Source organism: Malaclemys terrapin, chromosome 5, assembly GCF_027887155.1.
Source record: "Malaclemys terrapin pileata isolate rMalTer1 chromosome 5, rMalTer1.hap1, whole genome shotgun sequence".
Taxonomy (NCBI): Eukaryota; Metazoa; Chordata; order Testudines; family Emydidae; genus Malaclemys; species Malaclemys terrapin.
In genome coordinates, this window is record NC_071509.1 from 109,754,960 (window position 1) to 109,780,710 (window position 25,751).

At 42.7% G+C, this 25,751-nt stretch overlaps 1 protein-coding gene across 2 annotated transcripts in view; it reads right to left on the reverse strand.

Annotated features, from left to right (window-relative positions):
• The window catches only part of PPP3CA (protein phosphatase 3 catalytic subunit alpha), a 305,071-nt gene that overhangs the window by 158,104 nt on the left and 121,216 nt on the right, over positions 1–25,751 (reverse strand). For both annotated transcript variants that reach the window (XM_054029504.1, XM_054029505.1), the window contains exon 2: positions 21,970–22,170. In XM_054029504.1, coding sequence (XP_053885479.1) covers positions 21,970–22,170 — 201 coding nt within the window. The remainder of the gene's footprint in view (positions 1–21,969; positions 22,171–25,751) is intronic.

Sequence of the window (25,751 nt, forward strand, 5' to 3'; positions counted from 1 at the left end):
AGCATCTGAAACAATAAAATGGTGCAAATTATTTTGACTTAAACATTGTAAACTATACATATTGTATAATACAGTTGGTCATATACTGTGTGTGGGGAATCTGCCTGCTTTTTTGTGAGGATACAGAAAATCATTAACTATTGACTATCACAGGGGTGGGCAAACTTTTTGGCCTGAGGGCCACATCTGGGAATAGAAATTGTATGGCGGGCCATGAATGCTCTCGAAATTGGGGTTGGGGCGCAGGAAGGCTCTGCTTGGGGGTGCAGGCTCCGGAGTGGGTCCAGAAATGAGTTCAGAGTGCGGGAGGGGGCTCTGGGGTACGGGAATGGGTGCCAGCTCCGGCTGGGGGTGTGGGCCCTGGGGATGAGGGATTTGGGGTGCAGGAGGGTGCTCTGGGCTGGGATTGAGGGGTTTGGAGAGTGGGAGGAAGATCAGGGCTGGGGCACGGGGAGAGGCTCAGGGGTGCACGCTCTGGGTGGCGCTTACCTCAAGTGGCTCCCGGAAGCAGCGACATGTCCCTCTTCAGCTCCTACATAGAAGCGTGGCCAGACGGCGTTCTGCACGCTGCCCTGTCCACAAGCACAGCCCCTGCAGCTCCCATTGGCTGTGGTTCCCGGCCAATGGGAGCTGTGGGGTGGCACTTGGGGCGGGGTCAGCATGCAGAGCAGCGGCCCCTGGCTGCCCCTAAGTGTAGGAGCTGGAAGGGGCCATACCACTGCTTCTGGGAGCCGCATGGAGCGGCCCCCAACCCTGCTCCATGGCTGGAGTGCTGGAGCGGGGCAAGCCCCAGACCCCGCTCCCCAGTGGGAGCTCAAGGGCCAGATTAAAATGGCTGGCGGACCAGATCCGGCCCACGGGCCATAGTTTGCCCACCCCTGGATTATCATTTGTCTGGTTAAGGCCTCACCTGGCACAATGATCCATCTAGTGCAGCGGTTCTCAAACTGTGGGGTCGCCAGGGCTGACATTAGACTTACTAGGGCCCAGGGCCAAAGCTGAAGCCCTCAGGCTCCAGCTCTAGGTGGCTAGGCTCAGGTTACAGGTCCCCTGTCTGAGGCTGAAGCCCTTGGGCTTTGGTTTTGCCTCCCCCTCCACACCCCCCATAGGGCAGCAGGGCTAGGGCGGGCTCAGGCTTTGGTGCCCATTTTTGTCGTCAGAAGGGGGTCATGGTGCAATGAAGTTTGAGAACCCCTGATCTAGTGCTTTCATTTTATGATTATTCATTATACAGAGGGTCATATTGTAAAAGTATATGCAATATTTTACAAAACATTTATAAAGGCAAGATCCCTGCCTCAAGGATGAGTCACAAGAAACAACAGGTCAGAGTAACAAAGTGCACAGACAAAACAGGGAAGTGATTGACACACAGTTGTAAAATCTGGATTTACTGGTGACCACATAATTATTTCCTATTCCTACTCAATATAGGGGAGAAAGGGTGGCATGCAGACACCACTGCATGGTAACAGTTTGCATCTGCTTAAATTTTTAATGCTGACAATAGAAGGTAGAATTCCTGAAAAGGGATAGGTCATAAAGAGAGCAGGATTACATGCTGTCAGGATAGTGGGAGGCTAATCCAAGCACACAGGCATAATGAATAAAGGCACGGAGCAAAGAATGGGGGAAGGAGATAAAGAGCCTGAATCCAGCTTCAAATGCAAAGACAAGATTTCCATTGACTTTTGTGACTTGGTTGGAGCCCAAAAATCAATAGCTGCGAGCTGATGCTGAACAACATGGGCAATTGTCCGATGATATGAGAGCAGAGAGGCAAGTGAGATAGTGCAGATCCTTGAAGGAAAGACAAGGAGCTTGAACTCTATATGAAACAACAGCGGTTGACAATGAAATAACTTAAAAGACCGGGATAATATGGTTGCAACAGCAAATGAGGTTAGCAGTGGCATTTTGGACAGACCTAAAACGGAGGAAGTTGTGTGTAGACCAGAGGAGGAGGAGCAGGATACAGTAGTTGAGAAATGAAGTGACCAAGGCAAGGACTAGTGTTTTAGTAGCGGATGTGAAAAGGAAAAAAATAACATTTTAGATGAATTACGGTGGATAAATCGACATTACTGAGCGAAAGTCTGCCTTCAGGGAAAAGCTTCAAGAACAAGTAGTCACTGACCACGGAAGAGCTAATGAACAGATATCATTATAAAAAACACGAGTTTAAAAAAAAAAAAAGTATTTGAGAGAGGGAGGATTTTAAGGACAGCTTAAAACTTTGTTAACACCTACTCAACTCCAAAAACTAATTAACATATTAGATAAGTCATCATTAAAAGGGTTTGTTTTTTTAATTGCCCCTTAAAGGTGTTAGAGCCCACAACAAACAAGCTCAGAGATGCACCATCCCCTCAAGAGGTCCTTCAAGAAAAACTAGGAAGATGACACTTGATATTGTCGCTAACATTAAGAGAGAGAGAAAAGGAAAAAGTTAAGAAAAATAGAAGGAAACTTATAGCTAATAATTCTGACTTTTTCAACGGAAGAAGAGACATCCTGAAAATCTGCAAAAAATAAACACCTTTCAGCCCTCCCTCGCCCCCACCCATTCCAAATACATGCCCAGTTTGTTTGTTTTTTATTGTGTTATTAAAACCTTTGCAAGTTGCCTTTAATATAAACTTACTGTCATTTACAAAAAAATAAATCAGACTTGAATAATACCTGGTTCACTTCATTTGTGTGACATTCATGTGTACACACACGAGTTTTATCACAGTAACAGCTGGAAATCTCTATGCTATTGTTCTCGCAAGGGAACTCTTGCTCTTCAAGAGCAAAAGGGTATGTGGCTCTGATGGCCTCTACAACAGAAGTAAATGTTGATGTATCAAATGCATATAGCCAGCTGGCATCTTTAATGAGTAAAATGTAGAAAGGCTGATGCCTTCAGAAGCAGTTCTTGTGAAGCATCTTTCAATGAAGATTTTCTGTGTAACAAAGAATACAAAACATTTTTTGCACTTCTAGGCAACCATCTATCTGCAAACTAAAGTATATTTTTGCATTTAAAAAAAATCAATTTTCTGATAACATTAACAGGGGGCTGAGTGCCTGAAATCCCCACTAGCAATATACTGCCACTTAGCAGCTTATCTACAGAGCCTGGTAATGCGCTCTACGGCAGGAGGTGAGGTTGAGGGGTGATTTCTAAAGCACAGTAACTTATTGCATATTAATTGGTCCATGTAGACCCTGTTGGTGTGTACTAGAAGTTCCCTAGTGCGCTTTCATGTTTTGCTGTTTAAAATGCACCAGGAAACTTCTAGTATACACCGGCAGGGTCTAAACAGACCAATTAATGTGCAAAAAAGTTAGTGCACTTCAGAAATCACACTCCTGTAGTGTGCATTGCCACACAGAGCAATATTTTCTTAGGGCTTGTCTACACTATGTCACAATAGGCCAGTATGACAGATGTGACCTGTGGACAAATTCAACACACCACCACCACCACCACAAATCTATGCAGAAGATTGCCTGCCACTATTTCCCTTTAATCACACCAATATCCAGAGATATTATACATGTTGCCTATTGTGAAAAGTAGAAGGTAATCTCTGTAGTTTTGCAAAGTCTATTGATTTTGTTAGAGCTGAGAAGAAAGTGTTATTTCTTTTGTTCAATAAAACTGAAGTCAATGAGCCTGATTTACTCTTGCTTATACCAGTTTTACACTAGTGCAATGCTACTGATTTCCACAGAGCTACTGCTAATTTATACTAGTTTAAGTGAGAGGAGACTCTGAACCTCTAATTTAGGGGGGGAAATTGACTATGAATAACCTCTGAAGTGTATTTGAAAATTAAGTTTTTCCACTGTAATTAGCAAGTCTACTTTCAGAAGTAGACATCTTGCTTAATACAAAAAAGCCAGGCAATTCTGACACTGATTTCAGCAGTCTACAATCTACTGACAATCAGTAAAACAGTGTGTAATATATAAAAGCAAACTTCAAGTTCTTGTTATGATAGGGTTACCATACGTCCTCTTTTTCCCGGACATGTCCGGCTTTTCGGCAGTCAAACCCCCGTCCGGGGGGAATTGCCAAAAAGCGGAACATGTCCGGGAAAATGGCGGCTCTGTTTAAGAGCCCGGCTGCCTGAACGCTACCGGCTTCGGGCAGCCCCGTGCCTGGAGACCCTGCGCCGCTGGAGCCCGGGAGGGGAAGTGCCCGGCTGGGGGCGCAGGGTCTGGAGGCACGGGGCTGCCCAAAGCCGGTAGCGCTCCAGCAGCCCGGCTCTTAAATAGAGCCGCGGGGACTGGAGCCTCCAGCCGCCGGGGCTGTGTGTAACTGACACAGTGTCAGTTACACAGAGCCCCAGCCGCTGGAGGCTCTGTTTAAGAGCCGGGCTGCCCGAGCGCTACCGGCTTCGGGCAGCCCCGTGCCTGGAGACCCTGCGCCCCCAGCCGGGCACTTCCCCTCCCGGGCTCCGGCGGCGCAGGGTCTCCAGGCACGGGGCTGCCCGAAGCCGGTAGCGCTCGGGCAGCCCGGCTCTGTGTAACTGACACTGTGTCAGTTACACACAGCCCCGGCGGCTGGAGGCTCCAGTCCCCGCGTCTCTATTTAAGAGCCGGGCTGCCCCAGCGCTACCGGCTTCGGGCAGCCCCGTGCCTCCAGACCCTGCGCCGCTGGAGCCCGGGAGGGGAAGTGCCCGGCTGGGGGCGCAGGGTCTGGAGGCACGGGGCTGCCCGAAGCCGGTAGCGCTTGGGCAGCCCAGCTCTTAAACAGAGCGGGGGCGGCTGGAGCCTCCAGCCCCCGGGGCTCTGTGTAACTGACCCAGTGTCAGTTACACAGAGCCAAAGAGGAGAAAAGCCTCCAGCCCCCGGGGCTCTGTGTAACTGACACTATGTCAGTTACACAGAGCCAAAGAGGAGAAAAGCCTCCAGCCCCCAGGGCTCTGTGTAACTGACACAGTGTCAGTTACACAGAGCCCCAGCCGCTGGAGGCTCTGTTTAAGAACCGGGCTGCCCGAGAGCTACCGGCTTCGGGCAGCCCCCTTGCCTCCGGACCCTGCGCCCCCAGCCGGGCACTTCCCCTCCCGGGCTCCGGCGGCGCAGGGTCCGGAGGCACGGGGGCTGCCCAAAGCCGGTAGCGCTGGGGCAGCCCGGCTCTTAAACAGAGCCTAAGAGGAGCAGAGCCTCCAGCTGCGGGGGCTCTGCTCCTCTTCGGCTCTGTGTAACTTATACAGTGTAAGTTACGCAGAGCCGCCGGAGCCCCGGAGGGGAAGTGCCCGGCCGGGGGCACAGGGTCCGGAGGCATGGGGGCTGCCCAAAGCCCGAGCGCTACCGGCTTCACAGTTTGCTGGGCAGCCTCCAGACCCTGCGCCCCCGGCTGGGCGCTTCCCCTCCCGGGCACCAGCTGCGCTGGGGAAGCGCCGGCTGGGGGCGCAGGGTCTGGGGGCTGCCTGGGAAACCGTGATGCTGGTAGCACTGGGGCAGCCCTTTCCCCCTGGCTGGGAGTGGGAGGGAGGAGGGGGCGGAGTTAGGGTGGGGGAAGGGGCGGAGTTGGGGCGGGGCTAGGGGTGGGGAAATGGGCGGGGCCATGGCCCGTGGAGGGTCCTCTTTTTTTATTTATGAGATATGGTAACCCTAGTTATGATCATTTTATTGGAATTAAAAGAGAGGTGTGGCTTGATATGTAGTCTCTCACATTTGGCTCCCACCTTACTCTCATAACAAACAACATTTTAGTTAGTTAGCTTATTTACTTTAATTTAAGTTTTTAAAGATAATTATTTCCTAATACCGTTCAGAGTATTTAAAAATACATCTCTGCATAGAAGCTTTACTTCCTTCAAGTCAGGTGTCTGAGGCCATGTCTACACTAGTGAGCTTACAGTCACATCGCTGTGCCACTGTAAGATCGCTTGTGTAGTCACTCTGTGTCAGCAGGACAGCTCTCTCCCGTTGGCATAATTAAATCACCTTCACGAGCGGCAGTAGTTATGTCTGTGGAAGAAGCACTGTCCACACTGGCGCTTCTGTCAGTGTAACTTATGTTGCTCAGGGGTGTGTTTTTCATATCCCGAGTGACAAATTATATTGACAAAAGTGGTCGGTAGACATGGCCTGAATATTAAGAACTGAAGATTTGTAATCAGTGTTTATTTTTAATTGTATAAGCTACTAAATGGATTTATTTTAAGTGTGAAGTTTGATTAAAAAAAAAAAAAAAAAAAGGAAATGTGAAAAAAGTAACCCTAGTTTTCATGATTTATTGTACTAGAAAATCCAGGCATTTTACAGACATCATTGTCTCTGACAGAGGGTAAACCAAGAGAAGGAAAATGGAAGTACTCCTAAACTGGCACTTCACTGAACACAGCGTTGATTTCAGTAATGCCAATGGTCTACTCTTGCAGTGCCTGCAACCGTGACATTGTCCTGAAGTTCCAAATCAGTATTTGTAGGGGACAATAAACAATGGAGAGAAAATGCATGAGAAATGGAGAAGCTGGAATGGATTTTTTAAATGTTTACACATCAAAACAACTTTAAAACTTGCTTCATTAATAAATGTTATGGTTCAAAGAATAAGTCATAACAAATAATATACTTAATTTCATCCCCTTTTCTCACTGGGAATTGTTCCCAATTATTTTCTTTAATGTATTTGTTATTTGACATTATTTACTTAATAAAGTTACTTAGTCTTTAGTTAATTCATGAGCAGTTAATTCTTCTTGTGGTCACAAAGAAGAGTGGGGAAAAAACACGCTCTTTTAAGGCCCTTTTGTGCTTGCTAACTTCTTCAGAGAAACAGTATTGCACACAAAAGCATTCAGCATGTTTGTTGGTTTTTAAATGGCATAATATATACCCAGATTAATTTTAAATAATCTTATAGTGGTGAAAATGAAAGTGAAAATAAAAAACAAGATTTTCCTCCCCCATCAAAGGCATCAAGTCTTCTACTGGTGGTGCACAAATTTTAGCTAGCTTTTGCCCTGCAAGTTTTGCTGACGATAAAGGCAACAGCCAATGTGCAGAAATTCTCAAAAGAGCAGTGAGGAAGATTTTTGAAGCTATAATTATCATTTAATAGTTTAATGTCCACAAATAGGCACAGCAGTGGTCTTCGGGATGTTATATGTCTTGACATTTTATCAGTTTAAATAGAGCTCACTATCTTCAGAACCCTTTGGGGTGAAACATTCATGACGATTTTCTGAAACTAACTGCAACTGTAAAATACATCTGTAATTAGCGTAAGGAATCCTGATGCTTGGTGTCTTGATTTTAAACAGCATGGCTCCTCCAGAGTTTATAGCAAGTTTTAAAATATGAAATTAGAATTTTAGAATCTAATTAGAGATTGTTTTGAACTGTGGAATACTTGTCATTCAAACCAGGAAAAACCCTATAAAGAACTTTATACTCTGGAAAAAGAATCCTGGAAAACAGAAAATACAGTGTTCTCAAGATAAATTATGGAAGATTGAGCAGGACAAATATTTGTCAGCTCAAGGAATAGTTCCTATAACATCTATGATGTTAACACTGTGAGAGATGGGCTCTTTGAGGGAGAGAAAGGAAGAAGATTCCCTTCCCACAAAATAAATCCTTCCCCTCCCCCCCCCCCCCCCGAAAGCCCCATTTATGCCACTTCCAATGTTACCTGAGTTACACACTCCTACAATAATTATAGATCATGCTTCTTTCCACTGAGTGGGAGTTGGCAATGGCTGAGATCTGGCAGTAGTCCCCTCTTTGCAACAGTCAACACTTCACACCCAGGACTGGCCTTCTGCCTTGGCAGGACCTTGGGCTGGAATGTGTTGGGACACAGATATAAGCATAGATTCCAGCTTGAGGTCATGCTTTTGGAACCAGCTGCTTGTTGGCCAGCCTGACATTGTGGGTATGGGTATGTACGGTAATGTATTATATACCTAAGTGCCTGTTGTCTGGCTATACCTAAAGAAGGACATGAGACACCGAATATGGTTTAATCAGGCTGCAACTCTTCGGAGTCCATTGTATTAAATGAATGGCTTACATATGATTGTGTTCTATTCCATGGGGGAGGGCTGCCACAGATCCTCCAGGAATCGAAAACAGTGAATGTGATTAAAGCAAATACCCCCCCAGAGAGGACCACCTCCTGGAAAGGCTTGCATACACTAGTTTAAACTAGGTTCTCAGAGACCAGGAGACAAAGGAAGGACTTTTGGATAAACAGCCTGAGTTTAAAATGACTCAGGGTTCTTCTTCCCGATCCAGTAGATGGAGAGGACTTTCTGTCCAAGGAGCCAGGGCCAGCCTTATGGATGGGCGGCTGCCCAGGGCACCATGGTCAGAGGGGTGCTGAGGTCAAGAGGCAAGGAGGGGGACAGGTTTGGGGTGCAAGGCCACAGAAGGGAGCCAAGGCAAAGGGTGGGGGAGGCAGTGGGGATGCAACGGGGTCCAGGAACGCTAAAATACAAGTTCACCAGGGTGCCATTTTTCCTAAGGCTGGCCTGGCAAGGAGAGCTCTAATCCTTGCAGAGGGGTTGGAAAGACTTTAGTCTACTAGGGCTCCATAAGACTGACAAGTGACCTCTCGTTATATTTTAACATGTGCACAGGGACATTTATTGATTTTTAGATTCTCTCTCTAATGCTTTTACCTGAAAAATAAATGTGCCTGATTAAAAAGCTGTATGGTAACTTGTAATGCTCGCAATGCACTGTTCATAGTTTCTCTGACAGAAAGCAAAGCACAGACTGGCTTTGCTAGGGATATCCCAGTGTAGATCAGGAAACTGTGCTACCTTAAAACCCCTCAGCAGGAAGGAGGGAGACTTAGGATTTGTCTACACTGGCAATTTACAGCACTGCAACTTTCTCACTCAGGGGTGTGAAAAAACACCCCCTGAGCGCAGCAAGTTTCAGCGCTGTAAAGCCCCAGTGTACCAGTGCTGGGAGCCATGCTGGTAGCTACACCCGTGGTGGAGGTGGTGGTTTTAGAGCGCTGGGAGAGCCCTCCCAGCGCTCTGCCATGACCACACAAGCCACATTAAAGTGCTGCCGCGGCAGTGTTTTAGCGTTGCCAGCGTAGACTAGCCTATAGATCTCTGCCCAGGAGAAGTGATGGCTGGGAACTGGGAACTTTTAAGTGGGTGCCCTCAAGGGACCATGGAGAAGGAATGCAGGTGCAGTTACCCGGAAAATGACAGTGACTACCAGAAACATAACACACTTGGTCTGTGCCTTTGTTTCTTTACTTTTTCTTTTGCTTCACTTTCCCTGGCCAATTTTTTTCCATTTCTATTTCTCCCAGTGCTTTGCTACAGCAAATAGCAAAATAAGAGTGACCAAAAAAAAAAAAAAAAACTCTACTCTCTGAAGTACAACTACACACGTTAAAACAGTTGGCAGTGTCTGTTCAGGAAAAACCCAAGATTAGAACTGTATGTGTCCCTTCATGAGATCAGCAGTATTGCTGCTTTTTCCAAGGCTTGCTCCTGGATTCATTATGTATTTACATTGGATGATCTGGCGATGGACTCAAGCCCTACAGAACATGAACTGTATCTGCACAAGTTTTATACAAAATAGGGCCTTTCTTCTTTGCATTTCCTTTTTCGTTGTTGTTTGCCAATTGCTACACGTCAATCTTTCTGGAGCAGCTCCATATCTACAAATAAGATTGTGCTGTAGGAATCTGAACACTGGCGATTTTTGTTCCTTCTGTTTTATGTCCATTTAAACAATTCTTTCATTCAAAACCAGAGAGGGCAGAATTTAGATGACCAGATTTCTAGGACCCCAATGTCATGGATTTTTTTCAGCACTACCAACATAACATGACCAGGCACAGAGCTGAGTGTATGTGAATCCAGGACCAAGAGGAATACTTAGGCAATGCTTGCTAGGACACAAATGGTACAAACAAAGCACCTTGCCACATTCTTAAGAGTACTAAGTGCCTAGGAGCATAATAATTGTTTTAGGGAAGGAAATTCCGGCATTGGAATCAGTACTTCCATGTTCCAGTCTCAGTTCTGCCATTAACTTACTGTGCTGCCATGGGGAAGTTATTTACCTATTTTGTACTGTAAAATGGGGGAAGTACCTGCTTCACTAGTTTTATTTTTTGCAAAACAGAGTCTCAGATGAAATGTGTAGTATAAAGTTAAGAAACCAAGTGTCTTTGTGAATTATGATGAGGGAAACATTAAGGTGTTGCAATGTACTAAAAGCATTCTAACATGGTTACTATGTGCCTCTAAAACCTCTGTGACACTTCTTAAACTCAGCTGAGGAATTGCTTTTTCAGGTGTGTGTATGCCTCAAAAAGAACAAAAAGTAGGGATTCCAGGGTGGGAGAAGATGATCAGGGTGCAGACTGGGTGTGCAGGCATTTGAGTCAGAAATCAGACTCTTTCTAATGTTAGCAACACCATGAGTTCGAGCTCTGGATTTTTGTATATTTCCATGAACTTCCTCCAAGGGTCAGGATCAGCAATGATGATGATTCCCTGCTATTTCTGTAAAACGTTGGACTGTCAGCAACCCTTGATAACATCAGGCCCAGATTTAACAAGGATTATACGGTCATTAATTATTAAAATATTCCTACCTTAAAAATAAAAAGATGAAGATAAATGTAAATGTCAGAATAAAACCTTAGATGGTAATTTTGGATCTGTACATGAGAGTTTGTTTTTTCAGCCACTTCAGGCATCTCCACTCCACATACTTCTACCAGTTAAGACCAGAGCATCTCTCATCCTCACTGCAGAAAGGGTCTAGTGTTGTGTCACATTATTTAGAAATAAAACTTGGATTTGAGGATGAGGTTGTGACAATTTGGGGATCTTATAAAACTGCTGTATCACAGAATGTCTCTGTGTATGTGGAGTCAGCCATATGCTGTCATTGCTGTCAAGCATCTCCCAGACCAGGGTAAATGGAGCACTATTAAACTTTGATGGCTGCCATTCAAATCAGAGCATCTTGGAATGATGGGATGGCCACATCCTAAGCAAAACCAGTTTTCTCCAACTTCTCTGCTGGGGGCTAGGGATTGGAGAGTTGAAAATCGCCCAACACAAAGAAATCGGGTGTTAACACCCGGTCTTAAAAATCACGGAGCCTGAGAGACTTGGAGAGAACTCCAAGGGACTCTCAGAGATAAAGGAAGCTTGGACAGTGGGAAAAACAGAAGGGCCTTCTTTTGTAGCAGATGGGGCCTGTTTGACTGTGGTATCAGCCAAAGAAAAAAAGAAACAGAGACTGCAAGATCCAGAGATGTCCTGTGAAGGAGGAGATGCTGAACTCCTAATTTAGAAGACTGACCTAAGTCCAAAGAACACTCATAAGTGGTGAAGAAATGAAGGCAGGGAAATGCATACTAGTCTTATATTATTTTGTCCAGATCTGTGTATTTTTTGTGCTATCTAGAGGAAAGAGATAGAGTTCCCCAAAACCATACAAAGTGTGTGTCTGTTTTCAATTACCACGTCATTGAACTGTTAACCAGAGCACCCACGCAGCTAAAGATCTGGGAAAGGGTGTGCTTAAGCTACTGGGGAATAGGGGGTTTAGCACTGGTCCTGGGGACCTAGGGCAACTGGGTTGCAGGGTCCCATTTCTATCAAGTGTAACCAGCCTAGCTTGGTCTCTCAGGCACAGGCTATAAAATGGTACTTGCAGCCTACTCAGATCAAAGGAAGCTTAAACAACACATGGTCCCAGTGGGGTGGGACCCAAACACAGCATTCTGGTGAGAGTCCAGCGAGAGGAGCTATACCAGGGCTGTGTAACAGAGGGCCAGTCATTTCACTTCACTTTACACAGCTACATGATTTTCACTCCAAAGGAAATGGATTATTTGTAAGGAGTAACAAGCGGGGTAGTTGTAAAGAATACAGGCTGCAGCATCCACTGTCTTGGCATTTTGATGGATTCAAGCAGCTGCTACTAGAAAACGTCAGATTTGCCAGAATGTCAGATGCTGAAGAAACTAATATCTGAAGCAGGCTCAATTAAGCTGAGAGACACAATCACTTTGTCCTACTGAGGATCTAGGCAGATGCATTTCAATCCATATCTGGAACAGACAGAAGTGCTTGGAGAAGAGATGGACCAAAAAAAAAAAAAAAAATTAAACACATGCTGCTTTCCATCTTCACCTCCTTTGGAAGCCATAATCTTTAACCAGCCACAAATGATTCAATAACCATATATAATGATATTTCAGTAATGCATGAAAAACAGAAACAGCAGCATCAATCCTGATCAGCTATCCAAATATTTTTGTACAGTATATTCAGCCTAGTTTACTTCACTTGTTAAGTCATTAACAGTAATTAATTTCAAGGCTCTCTATTTGGAGGGAAAGAGAATACTGAAATAGTGAGAGCCATTAGAAATCTTGTTTGAGACTGTGCTATATATTGAGATGTTTTAGATTTACTTTTATGTTGGTGTGTTGCCACATTGTGACACAGCCTTATATCGTCATACAATCTATTTAATTGCCAGCTACTCTTAAAAGGGCCAGGAAATTCAGCTTCTTCACTATATAGTAAGGAGCAGATAGCTGTAATCAATGCAATATCATTAGGTAATCACAGGTGGTATAAGAAGAGTAGATGCAATGTGATGCTCTTCACTCACTCCCTCTCCACTCCTTCCTCCAACATACAAATATATACACTCTGGTAATTACTTATTATTTACATAACTGTACAGTCAGAGTCAAATGTAAAACCTTAACTCTGACTTCTGGTGTTTAGAAGGTAGAAACAGGATATTTTTCGAGTAAAAGTTTGTCTATTGGTAACCTTTGTCTTGCTGACGTCAGAGTTAAAGTTGTGCATTTGAGTGATTTTAGGGAAACAGGTGTACACACCATAGATGGTTGTATGCTTTAAGTGAACGGAAGTTGGTTGGATTGTGACAGATCCATCAGCTTCTCTTGGGGCTTGTCTACCCAGGAAAATTATCCAACATAAGCTATGGTGTGAACTTAAACTGATATAGTTTTGCTGTGTAGATAGGCTTTCTCCAGTATGAAGGGGCCTTTTTTGGTTTAACTTATGTCACCTTGGAAGAGGTTTAAGCTAAAGTAAAAAGCAGTCATCTTTATAATAGAATAAATGTTGATATGTGAAGTTATACTGGTATAATAGTTTCCCATGCAGACAAGCCCTGATGATGATAAGCTATGCTATGGAAAATAAGGGGAATAATTTTTCTTCGGGTTAATTTTTAGGTTTCAAAAGTGGAATAGTGTCTGAGATTTGATGCTAATGCTGAAGCGGCTGGAATTTGTTACGACTGTGGTTATGTAACTATTGTGAGGGGAAAAAAAGACTCCAAACACACCACATATTCACGACTGAAGTTTGGAATTGGATCTTTTTTCCTGGATGTTAGTAAGTATTCTATCCACCAGAGTGTTCTGGACATTTACCGGTCTCCTCAACAATAACTGTAGTACAGCAGGAGTATAAATTCAATTGTTGAAGTGTGAAATAGAGAAGCTTTAATCCTGCTTTAAATAAAAAGTTAATTCAAATTTAAACTATGGAGTCACTACTGACGCCTCACTAATAGGAATAAATTATGCATTGCTTGGCGCTTCCTAGTAAGCAATGCTGTTTAATTTCCACATTATAGCTCTCGATTAGTCAATACCTGTTTCACGTTCAAAAAGGCAGAGAAAGAGCTTGCTTTGCTTGGTTCCCAGCTGGAACAGAACATTTCAGCGTGTGCTACCTTTCAATGTAATTTGTAATTTCATTGGCTTTTACCGTGATGTTTGCATGAATGCTTTTAACAACTTGCCTTAGCGTTGATCAATTTAGCAATTCTTGATTCTGTCAACGTTCTAACCTCATGTGGCTCTGGTAGCCTGTTGATATCAGTTATTTTTATGCTAGCAATGAAATTAAATTGAGCAATGGGGGGAAAACAGGTGGAACATCAGGAAACAATTAGACAGTAGGATCTATTAGCCCATGGAATAATCTCCCAAAGGAACTGCTAGAAGCCTCAGCAAAAGCCATTTGAGACTAGAATGCCTAAAATAGCGAAGAATAATCCTTTGCTGGCAACAGGAGAGGGCTTTTCCATCTCCAGTTTGTGTGATTCTATAAGCAGAAGAGATTTTTGAATGCCACTTTGGGTTTCGAGTTTTATACACACACAAATTAGTTTAGATAGCTCAAGTGTATTTTCTTGCAGCAGTACAAACACTAAAGAACAAGGAAATCATGAGTTAAAAGGCAACATTTCCACTTCATCATGGTACTCAATCCAACCAAGGCACTAATATTACCACACTCAGGCTATGTCTGGTCCTTGAGCTAGGAGTGTGCTTCTCCGTGCTCACATACATATACTCGCGCTAGCTCTCATCAAGAGTAGGATAGCTGCAGTGGTGGCAGAGGTGGCTTGGCTTAGCCATGCTGAGTACAAACCTGCTTGAACCCCATGAGTATGTATTTGGCACAAGAAACCTGTGCCTCTGCTGCCACTATCCTAGCTACACTATTATTTATGCTCACGCTAGCTCAATGAAGCTGGCATGTGTACGTGTAAGCAAGCAGAAGCATCACACCCCTACCTCATAGCACAAATGTAGCCTCAATTAGAATACATTATCACCCTCCATACATACATCAAAGAACTTATAATCACATGCCAGTGCACAATCTCACCACGTCTTTCAGTCCTACATTCCTTAAAGACAATTATTTTAAGCTTACAGGGTAAGATTCTCCTCTCACTTCCACCAGTTTAAGTCAGATTTAATTCCACTGAAGTAAAGGAGTTACTAAGTGAAAGGCAAATCAGATCCACATCTCTGTATTCGCATCACAGACACCGTTTCACATGCTTATTCATAATACGATCCACGGATAAGTAAATGACCACATCAGAGTTAAGATAGCTGTGGTGTAAGTTACACTGTCTTTGATATGCCCACTGACAAGGACAGTATTTATTTTTTTGTACTGCAGTAGCACCCAGATTCCCCAGAGAAGGAACAGGGCTCTACTGTGTTCTGAACCGAAAGCAGGTTTGTTTGAGAAGGATAATAGTATGTTGGGGTGGTTGAGTATCAAGATGACAGTACATGGTCTTTTAGTGGGTGTGAATTTTGCTTTAACTTAGAATTTCCTTGCTTTAAGTATTCATATTGCTGTAAAGGATATATGCTTAAGTCACCTTAATCTAAGTGGGTTTTTTTAAAATGTATGTAAATATGGGAGCTGCAGAATCAGGGCTGGAGTCTTGTAAAGGAGACTAGCATGAAGGACTGGCCAGAGAATGGCGTTACACAGCTGATCAAACAGTCATTCCTCTTTCATTTAAAACTTTGCAATAAGTTTCCTCCATCTAATGCTCAGATATCTTCAAATGAAGCTGCTGGAGCCTGGTATTCCAGAAAGCTTTGAGTGCTGGATAGAGCCTCAGTTAAAGCTATCTCCACTAGGACTGAAGAGATTTAGATAGGGCAAATATAATCATTTTATCAGCTCCCAGTTCCCTAAACCTGCTCCACTCTTAAGATCCCTCTGGTGTAAGGACTAGGGAGACATCTTGGAACAATTTACCAAGCATTGTGAAAGATTCTTCTTCACTGGCAATTTTAAAGTCAAGATTGGATTTTTTTTTTTTTTAAAGGATATGCTCTAGGAATTATTTTGGGAAAGTTATACTGGTCCTGGGAATGAGAGGACCTGACAAATGTAACCCTAAGGTAACAGGTGAAAGGAAAGGGACTATGTGGGAAAAGGCCCAGGGATAGCAGCAGTGAATTGGAGACAGCAGTACATAGCAGCTGTGTATAGCGTCCCTGGATTGGGATCTGGATTAGTGGGCGGGCTAGGTTCCCCCACCAGCCAATACCGGAGAGGCCTAAAACCTGGAAAGTTTAAAAAGCCTAAGAAAAGATGCTAGATTTAAAATACCCAGAGAAGGTCTAAAGACTCTGGTGAGGGTAGTCCGACAATTCTGTCTGGACTTCTACTAAAAGCCTGAGAATGGGGCTAGACTCACAGGGCCCAGAGACAGAGCTGAAGACCCTAGTGAGTTTGGTTAATCTCTCTGCTACCCCCTGGAAGGTGTTCATTCAGTTTTGATTGTACGACTTAGCTGGACACCCGAGCCACTGAAGACCTACCTAACGAGGTTGGCAACCCACAGGGGGCACCAGGAGCAGGGGGGAAAAGATTGCAGCACCACACCCAGCCAATAGGAGGCACTCAAGAGCTAAGTGTCCCTTGTCACAGGGAGGAACTTAGGATAAAGGCAAAAGGAGATCTCCTTGTGAAAAATGGTTCAATGAGTGCTCCCATCTTGCTCACCATTCTGGCCAAAGTAACAGCAACTAAAAATGTGGGATATAGAACATGTGGTCAAAGATTCAATGGTAATATGGTAAATAATGACAGCACAAAACTGAAGTCCTATTGAGATGTGGGCTTGACCACAGGCAGAAAGGCCATGACTAGGCCCTGAAGAAATCTAACTTGTGTTGGGCAAATAAAAACAGAAGCCCCATGTACTGGAGGAAGGAAGGCACTGACTGCTGTGAGATGGGCCCACAATGAGCTAATTGAGAGATCCAACTTCTTCAATGATAGGAAATAATCTAAAATGACTGGGATATCTGCAGAGTCTGAGAAAAAGTGATTGTGCTGTGCCCATGTAGAGAAAAGTCTCCATTTAGCTAGGTAACAGTTCCTAGTTGAAACTTTTCTACTCCGAGTAAAAATGGCTTCCAAACATAACCATAAATCTGACGCACATCCAAACACCAGGCTGAGAGGTAAAGTGGGTCTGGATTAGGGTGTCTGATTTTGCCATCTTTTTTACAAGATCCAGGAAGGGGCAGATCCCGATAAAAGGAGAGGTTGATATTCTCACAAGTTCCAGGAAACAAAATGTCTGCACCAGTTGGGTGCCATGAAAAGGATTCTGGCCCTGTCGTAACAGATCTTTCTCAAGACCTGTGGTAGCAGGGGGATGGGCAGAAAGGCATATCTGTGTTGGTCTGTCCATGATAACAGGAGAGCATCACCCTGGGAGTCATGGGCCATAGCTGCTCGGGAGCAGTACTGGGGTAGTTTCCTGTTTGTTTGGGACATGGCATGAGCCCATTGGGGTGTTCCCCACCGAGTGACTATTTCACTCAGGACACAGCTGTGTATTTCCCACTCATGCAGAGAAGTGCCTGCTTAGGTGTTCACTAGCGAATTCTGAATACCTGGTAAGTAAGTGGCTTGGACAACTGTTTGGTTTCTGATGGCCCAATTCCAAAGCCTGGCTGCTTCCAGGCAGAAGGGAAGGGATCTTGCTCCATCTTGCTTGTTTATATAAAAGACCGTGGTGATGATGTCCCACATTATTTGGCTCTGGAGTCAATGTATGAGTGGGGAAAAGGCCCTTCATGCCAGAAGGCTCTCAGTTCCTGCAGGTTGATGTATAGTCTGGCCTCCTGTGAGATCCAACTGCCCTGAGCATTGTGGCCATACAGGTGAGCGCCCCATCCCAGAAGAGACGCATCTGTACTATGATGGCACTGGCGGCAGGAGTGTTGAAGGGGACTCCCACTCAAACTCATTCCGGGTTCGACTACCAGGTGAAGAGAGAGGCAATAAGCCTGGCAGGAACAATCACAGTAATGTTCAGATGGTCATTGTCTGGTGAGTAGACGGACCAGAGCCAGCCTATAAGGCTGTGTAAATTAAATATGGCAAATAGTGCCACATAAGTACACAAGATCATGTGGCCTAGCAGAGAAAGGCATACTTTGATTATAGTCTTTAGTCTGTGAGTAACCTGTGTTATCAAATACCTCATTGACTGCAATCCTTCTGTGACAATCTTGCTGAAGTTGAGTCCAGTGTCACTCCATTAAAGTTTATCCGCTAAGTGGTGGTCAAAATGGACTTTTTTTTTTTTGTTCACACAGACACCCAGCACTGCTAGAAGAGGAAGCAGGGACAAAGTCGTCAACCTGACCTCTTGGTTGGACCAACCTGTGAGGAGCCAGTCGTCCAAGTCTGGGAAGACTGTGTAGCTGTCACATCTCATTTGCGCTGCCACCACAGAGAAAACCTTTGTGAATACCCTGTGTGCTGTTGCTCATCCAAAGGGAAGGACGCTGAACTGGTAGTGATTCTGACCTACCAGGAACCAAAGAAACTTTCTGTGGGATGGATGAATATCTACGTGAAAATAGGCATCCTTCAAGAGCCATGAACCCACATTCCCTCTTGTGGGAAGGGGATTATTGATGCTAGCATAACCATCCTTAATTTTGACTTTTGAATAAAGATATTTAGTTGTGAAAGGTCCAGAATGGGGCTCCACCCTCTGTCTTTTTTTCGGACTAAGAAGCAAGGGGAATAGAACCCTCTCCTCCCTGAGCACTCATTCTACTGCCCCTCACTGGAGAAGAGAATCTGCCTCCTGGTGAATAATCTCCTCATGAGAGTGGTTCCTGAAGAGGAACCAGTAAAGGAGATTGTGGGGGAGAAGAGAGAGAAATTCAATGGAGTAACCATGGTGGATGATTTCTAGAATCCACCTGTCTGTCATGATAGTGTCCCTATGGTGGGCACAAAGTGAGAGACAGTCCCCAGAGCAGGGTGGTGGGGAGGAGACCGAAGTGGTTGGCAGTAATATAAGGTAGGTGATTCTTGACAGAAGGCATCAAAAGTAGCCCTTAGTGGGTGGGAAGGAGGGAATAGGTAGAGGTTATGGTAGTAGGTCTCTGAACTCTTGTTGCCTGTGCAGAGGCTCAACTGGAAGAATGTGTGTGGGGGGGGTCCTGGCCTATACACTTGCCTGTGGTGTTTTCTCTTTGAGGCCGGGGTGTAAATTCCCAGGGAGCAAAGGGTCAATCGAGAATCTTTCAACGAGTGTAAAGACTTATCAGTTCTTTCATTGAACAAGTTTGACCCACTGAATGCTAAGTAATTTATGGTATTCTGCACCTCCCAGGGGAACCCCGAAGAACAAAGTCAAGACTTATACCTCGTAAGTATATCCGTGGCAAGTCCTCTAAATGCCATGTCCACTGCATCCACTGCAGCCTGTAGGGATGTTTTTCCACTAATCTGACTTTTTTAATGAAAGATTGAAATTGGGCTCTGTCCTCAAGGGGAAGTTTGTCCTTATAATTTGCGAGCCTAGAGTAGTTAAAATTGTATTTCGCTAACAGGCTTGATCGTAATACTTCAATAACAAAGTGAAATTACTTAACTGTTTGGACCAGTAACTATTAATAGTGAAATATTTTTGCACCCACTCAAAATCTAATTTTTATACTAAAAAAGACTGATACCATATGCATCATTAAAAAATGAAATGCAAAATGACATCACATTACTGCTTCCAGCCAAACCAAACAAGAATCAATTAATAACACAAAATAATGTTCTTTCATTGCATATTAAATGTTTTGTTATGCAAGTAAATATGGGGGTTTTTTAAACCAAAGCCCAGAATACCAACCATCTCACATTCGATTTTATATACAAATGTACCCAGTATAATCCTTTCCTGAGGGTACATATTTTGCCCCCCAAAAATTAAGTCTGAAATATTTTCCTTGATGTTTTGATTTTTTCTTACATTTGTTAAGCATATGACTGTGCAAGTGTTTTTGTATTAATCCATGATTTTCTTAATCTCAATATCATAGATGTAATCTGTTTCACTTTTCACCAATTGTCATATCTAGAACCAGATATAAAGTTGTTTCCCTAAAAAGTGAATATGTCTTCAAGAAGTGATCACCTGTCAGAGGAATTTGTCCAACGATCTCCAGTTGTGAATCTTGAATGCGACAGTTTGCACTGAGCTTTTTATTTCATGTTAAAATGTTCTTTCCTCCTCTCCTCTAATTTAGGTTACTGGTTTATGTTTTTCTTGTTATTCCCCTTCCCCCCAAATTAGTCTCTGGAAACCTCTTCTGTCCTAGAAGAGGGATTTTTGGGTTGTTTCTGGTATTCCATATACTTCTATGCAATCTGTTGCTCTTCTGCTGTTTTTGAAAAGTGCTGTGCACTTTGTTTTTACTGAATAGAAAGTGTATCACACAAGGGTTTTCTTTTCCTCTTTTCTAGATGTTTGTCTTTCTGTTAGTGATTAGTTTTGCTATTCCAGCTCTCAGTTTACAGCTTGGGTTTGTTCACAGAGCATATGAACTATCGAATTACCTCAGTAGCAGGCATCAGGATACAAGCTTCACCATGTCAGCTTCCAGGTAAACGGCCATTAGCCAAACCGAGGAAATACAGTAGTACTGCAACCCATTGCCAGAAGAGAATGAATTTGAATGATGGTCAAAAGAGATGTAAACTCAGATAAGAGAGAACAAGACTAAAATGGGCGGAGGCCTCCAGGGATTAATCTGGGATGAGGGAGAAAACATCGCTAAATTACTGGTACTCAGAATAATTAACAAAAAAAAAAAATCTAAGAATGTCTGTCTCAGAGTTAGTGGTGAATGGAAAAGGAGATGATCGCATGAATCACATAGAACCACTTGTCGACACACATTACAACCTCTCTGAAAGACCCAATCGTGGTGAAGGAAGAGGTGGCATCCCCTAATTCCCGACCCCCTAATTCAGGAGAGAGCGCTGCATCCCTGTAGAACTTGTTTTCCTCCATTTAATCTACTGCACAACCCTGGTCCTCTTTTGCAGGCAAAGCCTACAGACTCTAAGACTCCCCTCAATCAGGCAAAGGGTTCATCTATGGAGTTACATGAGGCATATTTCCTCCCAAGCAAGTAAGAGAACATATGATTGACTCATTGTCTCAAGTAACAAATATGGAGACTTACCTAGGGTTCCATGTTTTGATGATATTTCAGAAAACAGAATTTAATAAATTATGCTACATTTGATGCTTAAATGTCCCGCTTCATGTTATTGGTTTCAGAAGTAGTTCTTCTGAAAATGACGAAACTATTAAGGACTTGCTGAGTTCACATAGTATCTGGTGGACAACACCAATGCTAATTATGGGTCTTGGTGCTCTTCTTTCTTCCTTGACTAAAGTAATTCTTCTATCCACTCTGGCTCAGCTTTACCGGAAACAGAAAAGCAACCAAGAGAACATACAAATCCTCCCGTCTCCTTAAAAAAACCCTTTATGTCTAGGATTCATAATAGGAGAAAGTAATGTTTAGCCCTGCAACTACCTCTCTAAGCTATGGATCAGTTTTCCTGCCAAAGACTCATCAACTTCTCGCAACAGCAACTGTATATTTATAACAGCAACAAAAAAAATTAATTTAAAAAAATAATAAAAATACAAAAAGAGTATTAAAACAAGCAAATGCATTCCTATTCACAGAATGCAGTCGGAAGTGGGAGACAATTAGAGAAGGAAGATCAAGGCAAAAGGCATTTCCTGAGAATTAATGAGTGAGTGGAAATGTTTGATAGCCAAGGGCAAAATGGGTTCTTTAATCAGAACAATTCATTAATTCCCCAGACAAATAATATGCTGAAGTTCTTCTAGTTTTTTCTTTTTGCCCATTTGTTATTGCTCTGAACACTTATAATGAAGTTTCCTTTCACTACAGCATCATTGTTCCTTCAGAGCAAGACTGACTAAGTTTGAATGGTGCTACTGTAGTGAAGGCCATCTGTAAAATGTATGGAATTAACATCTGGTAAAACAGGCAGTTATAATCTTTTATGAGGTTTAGAACACACTTTTAATCTTATATTTTAGTCTAGAGAACTCTCCATATTTTAGAAACAAAAGTTTTCAGCCCATAAGGTCCTTTCCTCTAATATCAGTGGAAGTTAAGGATCTCAGCAACTCTTAGGATCAGGCCATTGTAGCAGTGGATTCAGAGATGCAGAGTTAAGTACTGAGAGCAGTCAGTGGAGTAGGAAACTTTCACCGACCTCTCAGGGGAGTAGTATATACCTGATTGCATGTGTTTGCATGTTCCAATTTAAAATTGGCACTTACCTGTGACTGGGGCATCTATGTCCAGCAAGTTTTTTTCCTGACGGAGAATTGAAGCACCCTCTGTTACTATTCTCAAAGCAACAGACTCTTCCAGCCTCCCCTCCTTCATCAGATGTGCCTTTAAGATATCCACACGGGGTTTTCCATCATTATCAAACACTTCCTTAGCTGTAAGCCGGTGGCTTGGAGGAAATGGGACAGCTGGAAATCACAAACAAAAAATATCTGGTCACTTTACTGGGAAAAGCCACTAGTTGCAAAAAAGATAATCTTTCAAAACTCTGCTGACCATCAGGTCTGTCTGAAAACATTTTTGAGCATATACGTGTTAAGTAATAGGAATCTTCTATTCTTTCTTTATAGCTTGTGGCTATACCATAGACAGCAAATTAACATCAGCTGTTCAACATGCACATGTGCCCAAAATCTATTATTCAAACATTTTTTAAAAAAAAATCTTGGACCTAGTTTTTATATCCCTTACACATGATTAAAAGTGAGTCACTGCTTACAGAAAATGTTAAAAACAGGGGTTATTGTGGGAGAAGGGAATGGAACTAAATATTGCTTTAGTAGTATTGCAGAACCATGGCATAATGCTCCTTTCCGAGGAAAGATCTTAATATACATTACACTACATCTCAGGTATTTACTGCCCATGTGTCTACAGACATAGATCTATCTAGATTAAACCACAATACTTTGCAGACAGACCCTTCTCTTTAATTACTGGCAGCATGCCTTTCAAAAATCTCTTCCTTTTTTGTATTAATAGCTTTGCTCTATTAGAAATCATTATTTACATATAATATCCCACAAGCATGGTCTGTCTCAGTCAAACATTAGTGAAAGAGCTCTAAGACTGTTCTCTTGGCATGTGGAAAAGTGGAGGCTATTTCAGTATAAAACAAAATGGGTTGTCCCAGCAATGGTCTAATGGGTTGCAATCTGTGTATTGTCATTATTTGAAGTTCCAGGTTTCAAGCAAACTTCAAGTGCTCTTGCTCTCACTCTCCTTAAGGCAGCAGTAGTTAGAAGCTCAGGTGACACTCTCAACTTCCAGGATTAGGTTGCAGTATTATCCCCGCTTAGCCCCCTTTTCCTAGCAGCTAAATTGGAGTGGTATTAGAGGCTTCCTGCCTCGCCAGCTGCAGGGTAATTATATTGATTCCGGCTACTGCCCAGGGTGGGTCAGATTGTATGGATGCTCAGCGTGAACATGAATGGAAGCTTTAGGAATGATTCAGGACAGCTACATCTACAATACTGTATTATTGAGACATTGCCTCCCTGATACACCAGTGACCCCCAGTATGATGGTTATCTGGAAACATTAAAGCAAGTCTTCCATACTTTAAGATTTCTTAAATTTATCAATCAACGTACTTTTAAAAAGACATCTACTTTGTAGGTTAAAAGGTTTGATACATTAAAAGTCACACACTTCATTTACAACAAAAAACAAAACAGAACACTGAGAATTCCTAACTCATGTTACTAGGTGATGAAAACTGAATTCATTTTATAATTTTAAATTCCTTTCCACCTTTTATTCCACTTAGTTACTGCATCAAATCCAGCCTGGACATTAAAAAAAAACTAGCCCAGTCCATTTTACTTGTTTACACCAAGTTTTACTTTCTGGTTCATATCATGCATTAGCATAAAGCTGAAATTTCTGGGTTGCAAACTCCGCAGGAAATTTTTAAATCTAGACAAAAATCTCTTTTCATTCAAATAATTCTATTAATATTGGGAGAATATAAGAACATAAAAACAGTCATTCTATGTCTGACCAAAGGTCCATCTAGCCCAGTATCCTATCTTCCGACAGTGATCAATGCCAGGTGCACCAGAGAGAATGAATAGAACAGGCAATCAAGAGATCCATTCCCCATTAAACAAGCACAAAATCAGTAGAGACACTGTCTTCAGACTTTAAAGAGACAAATAGTCTAGTGCCAAAATTTAGGTTTTGCTTTTAAAATTAGGCTTGGAAAGCCAGTCAATTGACCAGTCAAGTAACGCCAATTATTTGACCACAGTCAAATATTCCAGCAAGAATGCCCTGCTGTAGGCTGTGGCCTACCTTTTTGATTGCACCATGGTGCCATCTGTTACCAAGCCCACATAAATGTCTTAATCACTCACTTTGCTACATACTAATGCCAAGGGTTGGGAAAAACGTGAATTAACTGAAGGTTGAGCATCTTGATTGGCTGGAATATTTGAACAAACAACGTATGTAGGTATGTATAACTTCATTTGTATACCAGAGTATCAATATACATGGAAGTTTACAAAGCACATTAAATAAGTTAAATGATGCCCTCCTTCCCCTGAGAGCTTACAATCTAAACTGTCTACACAGAGAAATTAATTCTGAAGGCCATGAGGGATGGAGAGGAAGGCTCCCAGTCATTCAACATTCTTCCCACAAGAGAAGAGATGCATGCAAGGGCGCTGGAACAATGCGTATAGTGGGGGTGCTGAGAGCCATTGAACCAAACTGTAAACCCTGAATATAATGGAAACCAGTTCAAGCTGAGGGATGCTGCAGCATCCCCAGCTCCCCTAGTTCCAGCACCTCTGGATGCACAGCCATTGCACTGCTTGAAGAGTTGGCTTGTTGCCTACCTAGCATTGGTGGACTTTAAATACAGACTTTAATCTTTCATAATTCCTAGGTGTTTGTTTTATTTCTATTCTATTTCCTTTTTCTTTTCTTTTCTATTCAGTCTTGAATAACAGTCATATTTAAATGGTAACATTGCTAAAATATTCTTTCATTTTAAAGAATTTCATCGTGTTTTGTATTTTTCTGAATTAAAATAACTCAGTTAAGTGACCTGTTTTTTGTAATTAGATGCAAGTATTTATGGCGAAGACTACTGGCGACCATAAAGTCTTAGTCTTTTTTTGTTACTGTTCCAATAAAGTAGTGTGCTTTTGAAATATTTGACCACTTTTGACATTATCTTGACAATATTTGACCCATCATTTTTGTACCATTCAAATGTCCAACCCTATTTACAATATATATATTTTTGAAAGCAAAACCAAAATAAATTTTGGTCCTAAATTACTGTGTCTTTAAATGTCTGAAAAAAAAAGTGTCCCTACCAATTGAGACCAGGTCTGTGTGCATATATGTATTTACTTGCATTTCTAAAGAAGTTTAAAATCAACTGCTTCACTACTCTCATCTCCTGTGCTGCCCCTCATACCGGGTACATTATCTATACAAAGCAACAGAGGTCCTGTGGCACCTTTAAGACTAACAGATGTATTGGAGCATAAGCTTTCGTAAGTGAATGCCCACTTCGTCAGACATATACAAGGCATTTCAAAGTACCACCCCCACATTCCACTGTGGCAGCACAGACTGGAAAACAAGTTAATAATTTGTTTAGTTCTCTGTTTGACTACTAGCATCCCTAATGTCCTTAGCACAGCTCTGGGAATATGGTTGTTAATTAACTGCTGCTGCAATGCCATAAGAGGGAACACACAATTGTTCTTGGCTCAGTAGTACAAACACATAAAATATGAGCTATTATTTTTCCCCTTTCATTTTGTAATGTTTTAACAGAGGGATTCTAGTCATCATATTAATGGGAGGTGGGTGGAATCCAGCAACACTTCCCATACAAGGTTTTAAAATATTACATATAAAAAAGAGGGTACAAATAGGTAATATTTTGGGATCAAGTTACTTGCCAATGTCCTTTAAAGTGAAATTTTGGGACTGCCTGTAGGATCAGAGGGCTTTATGGTACAGA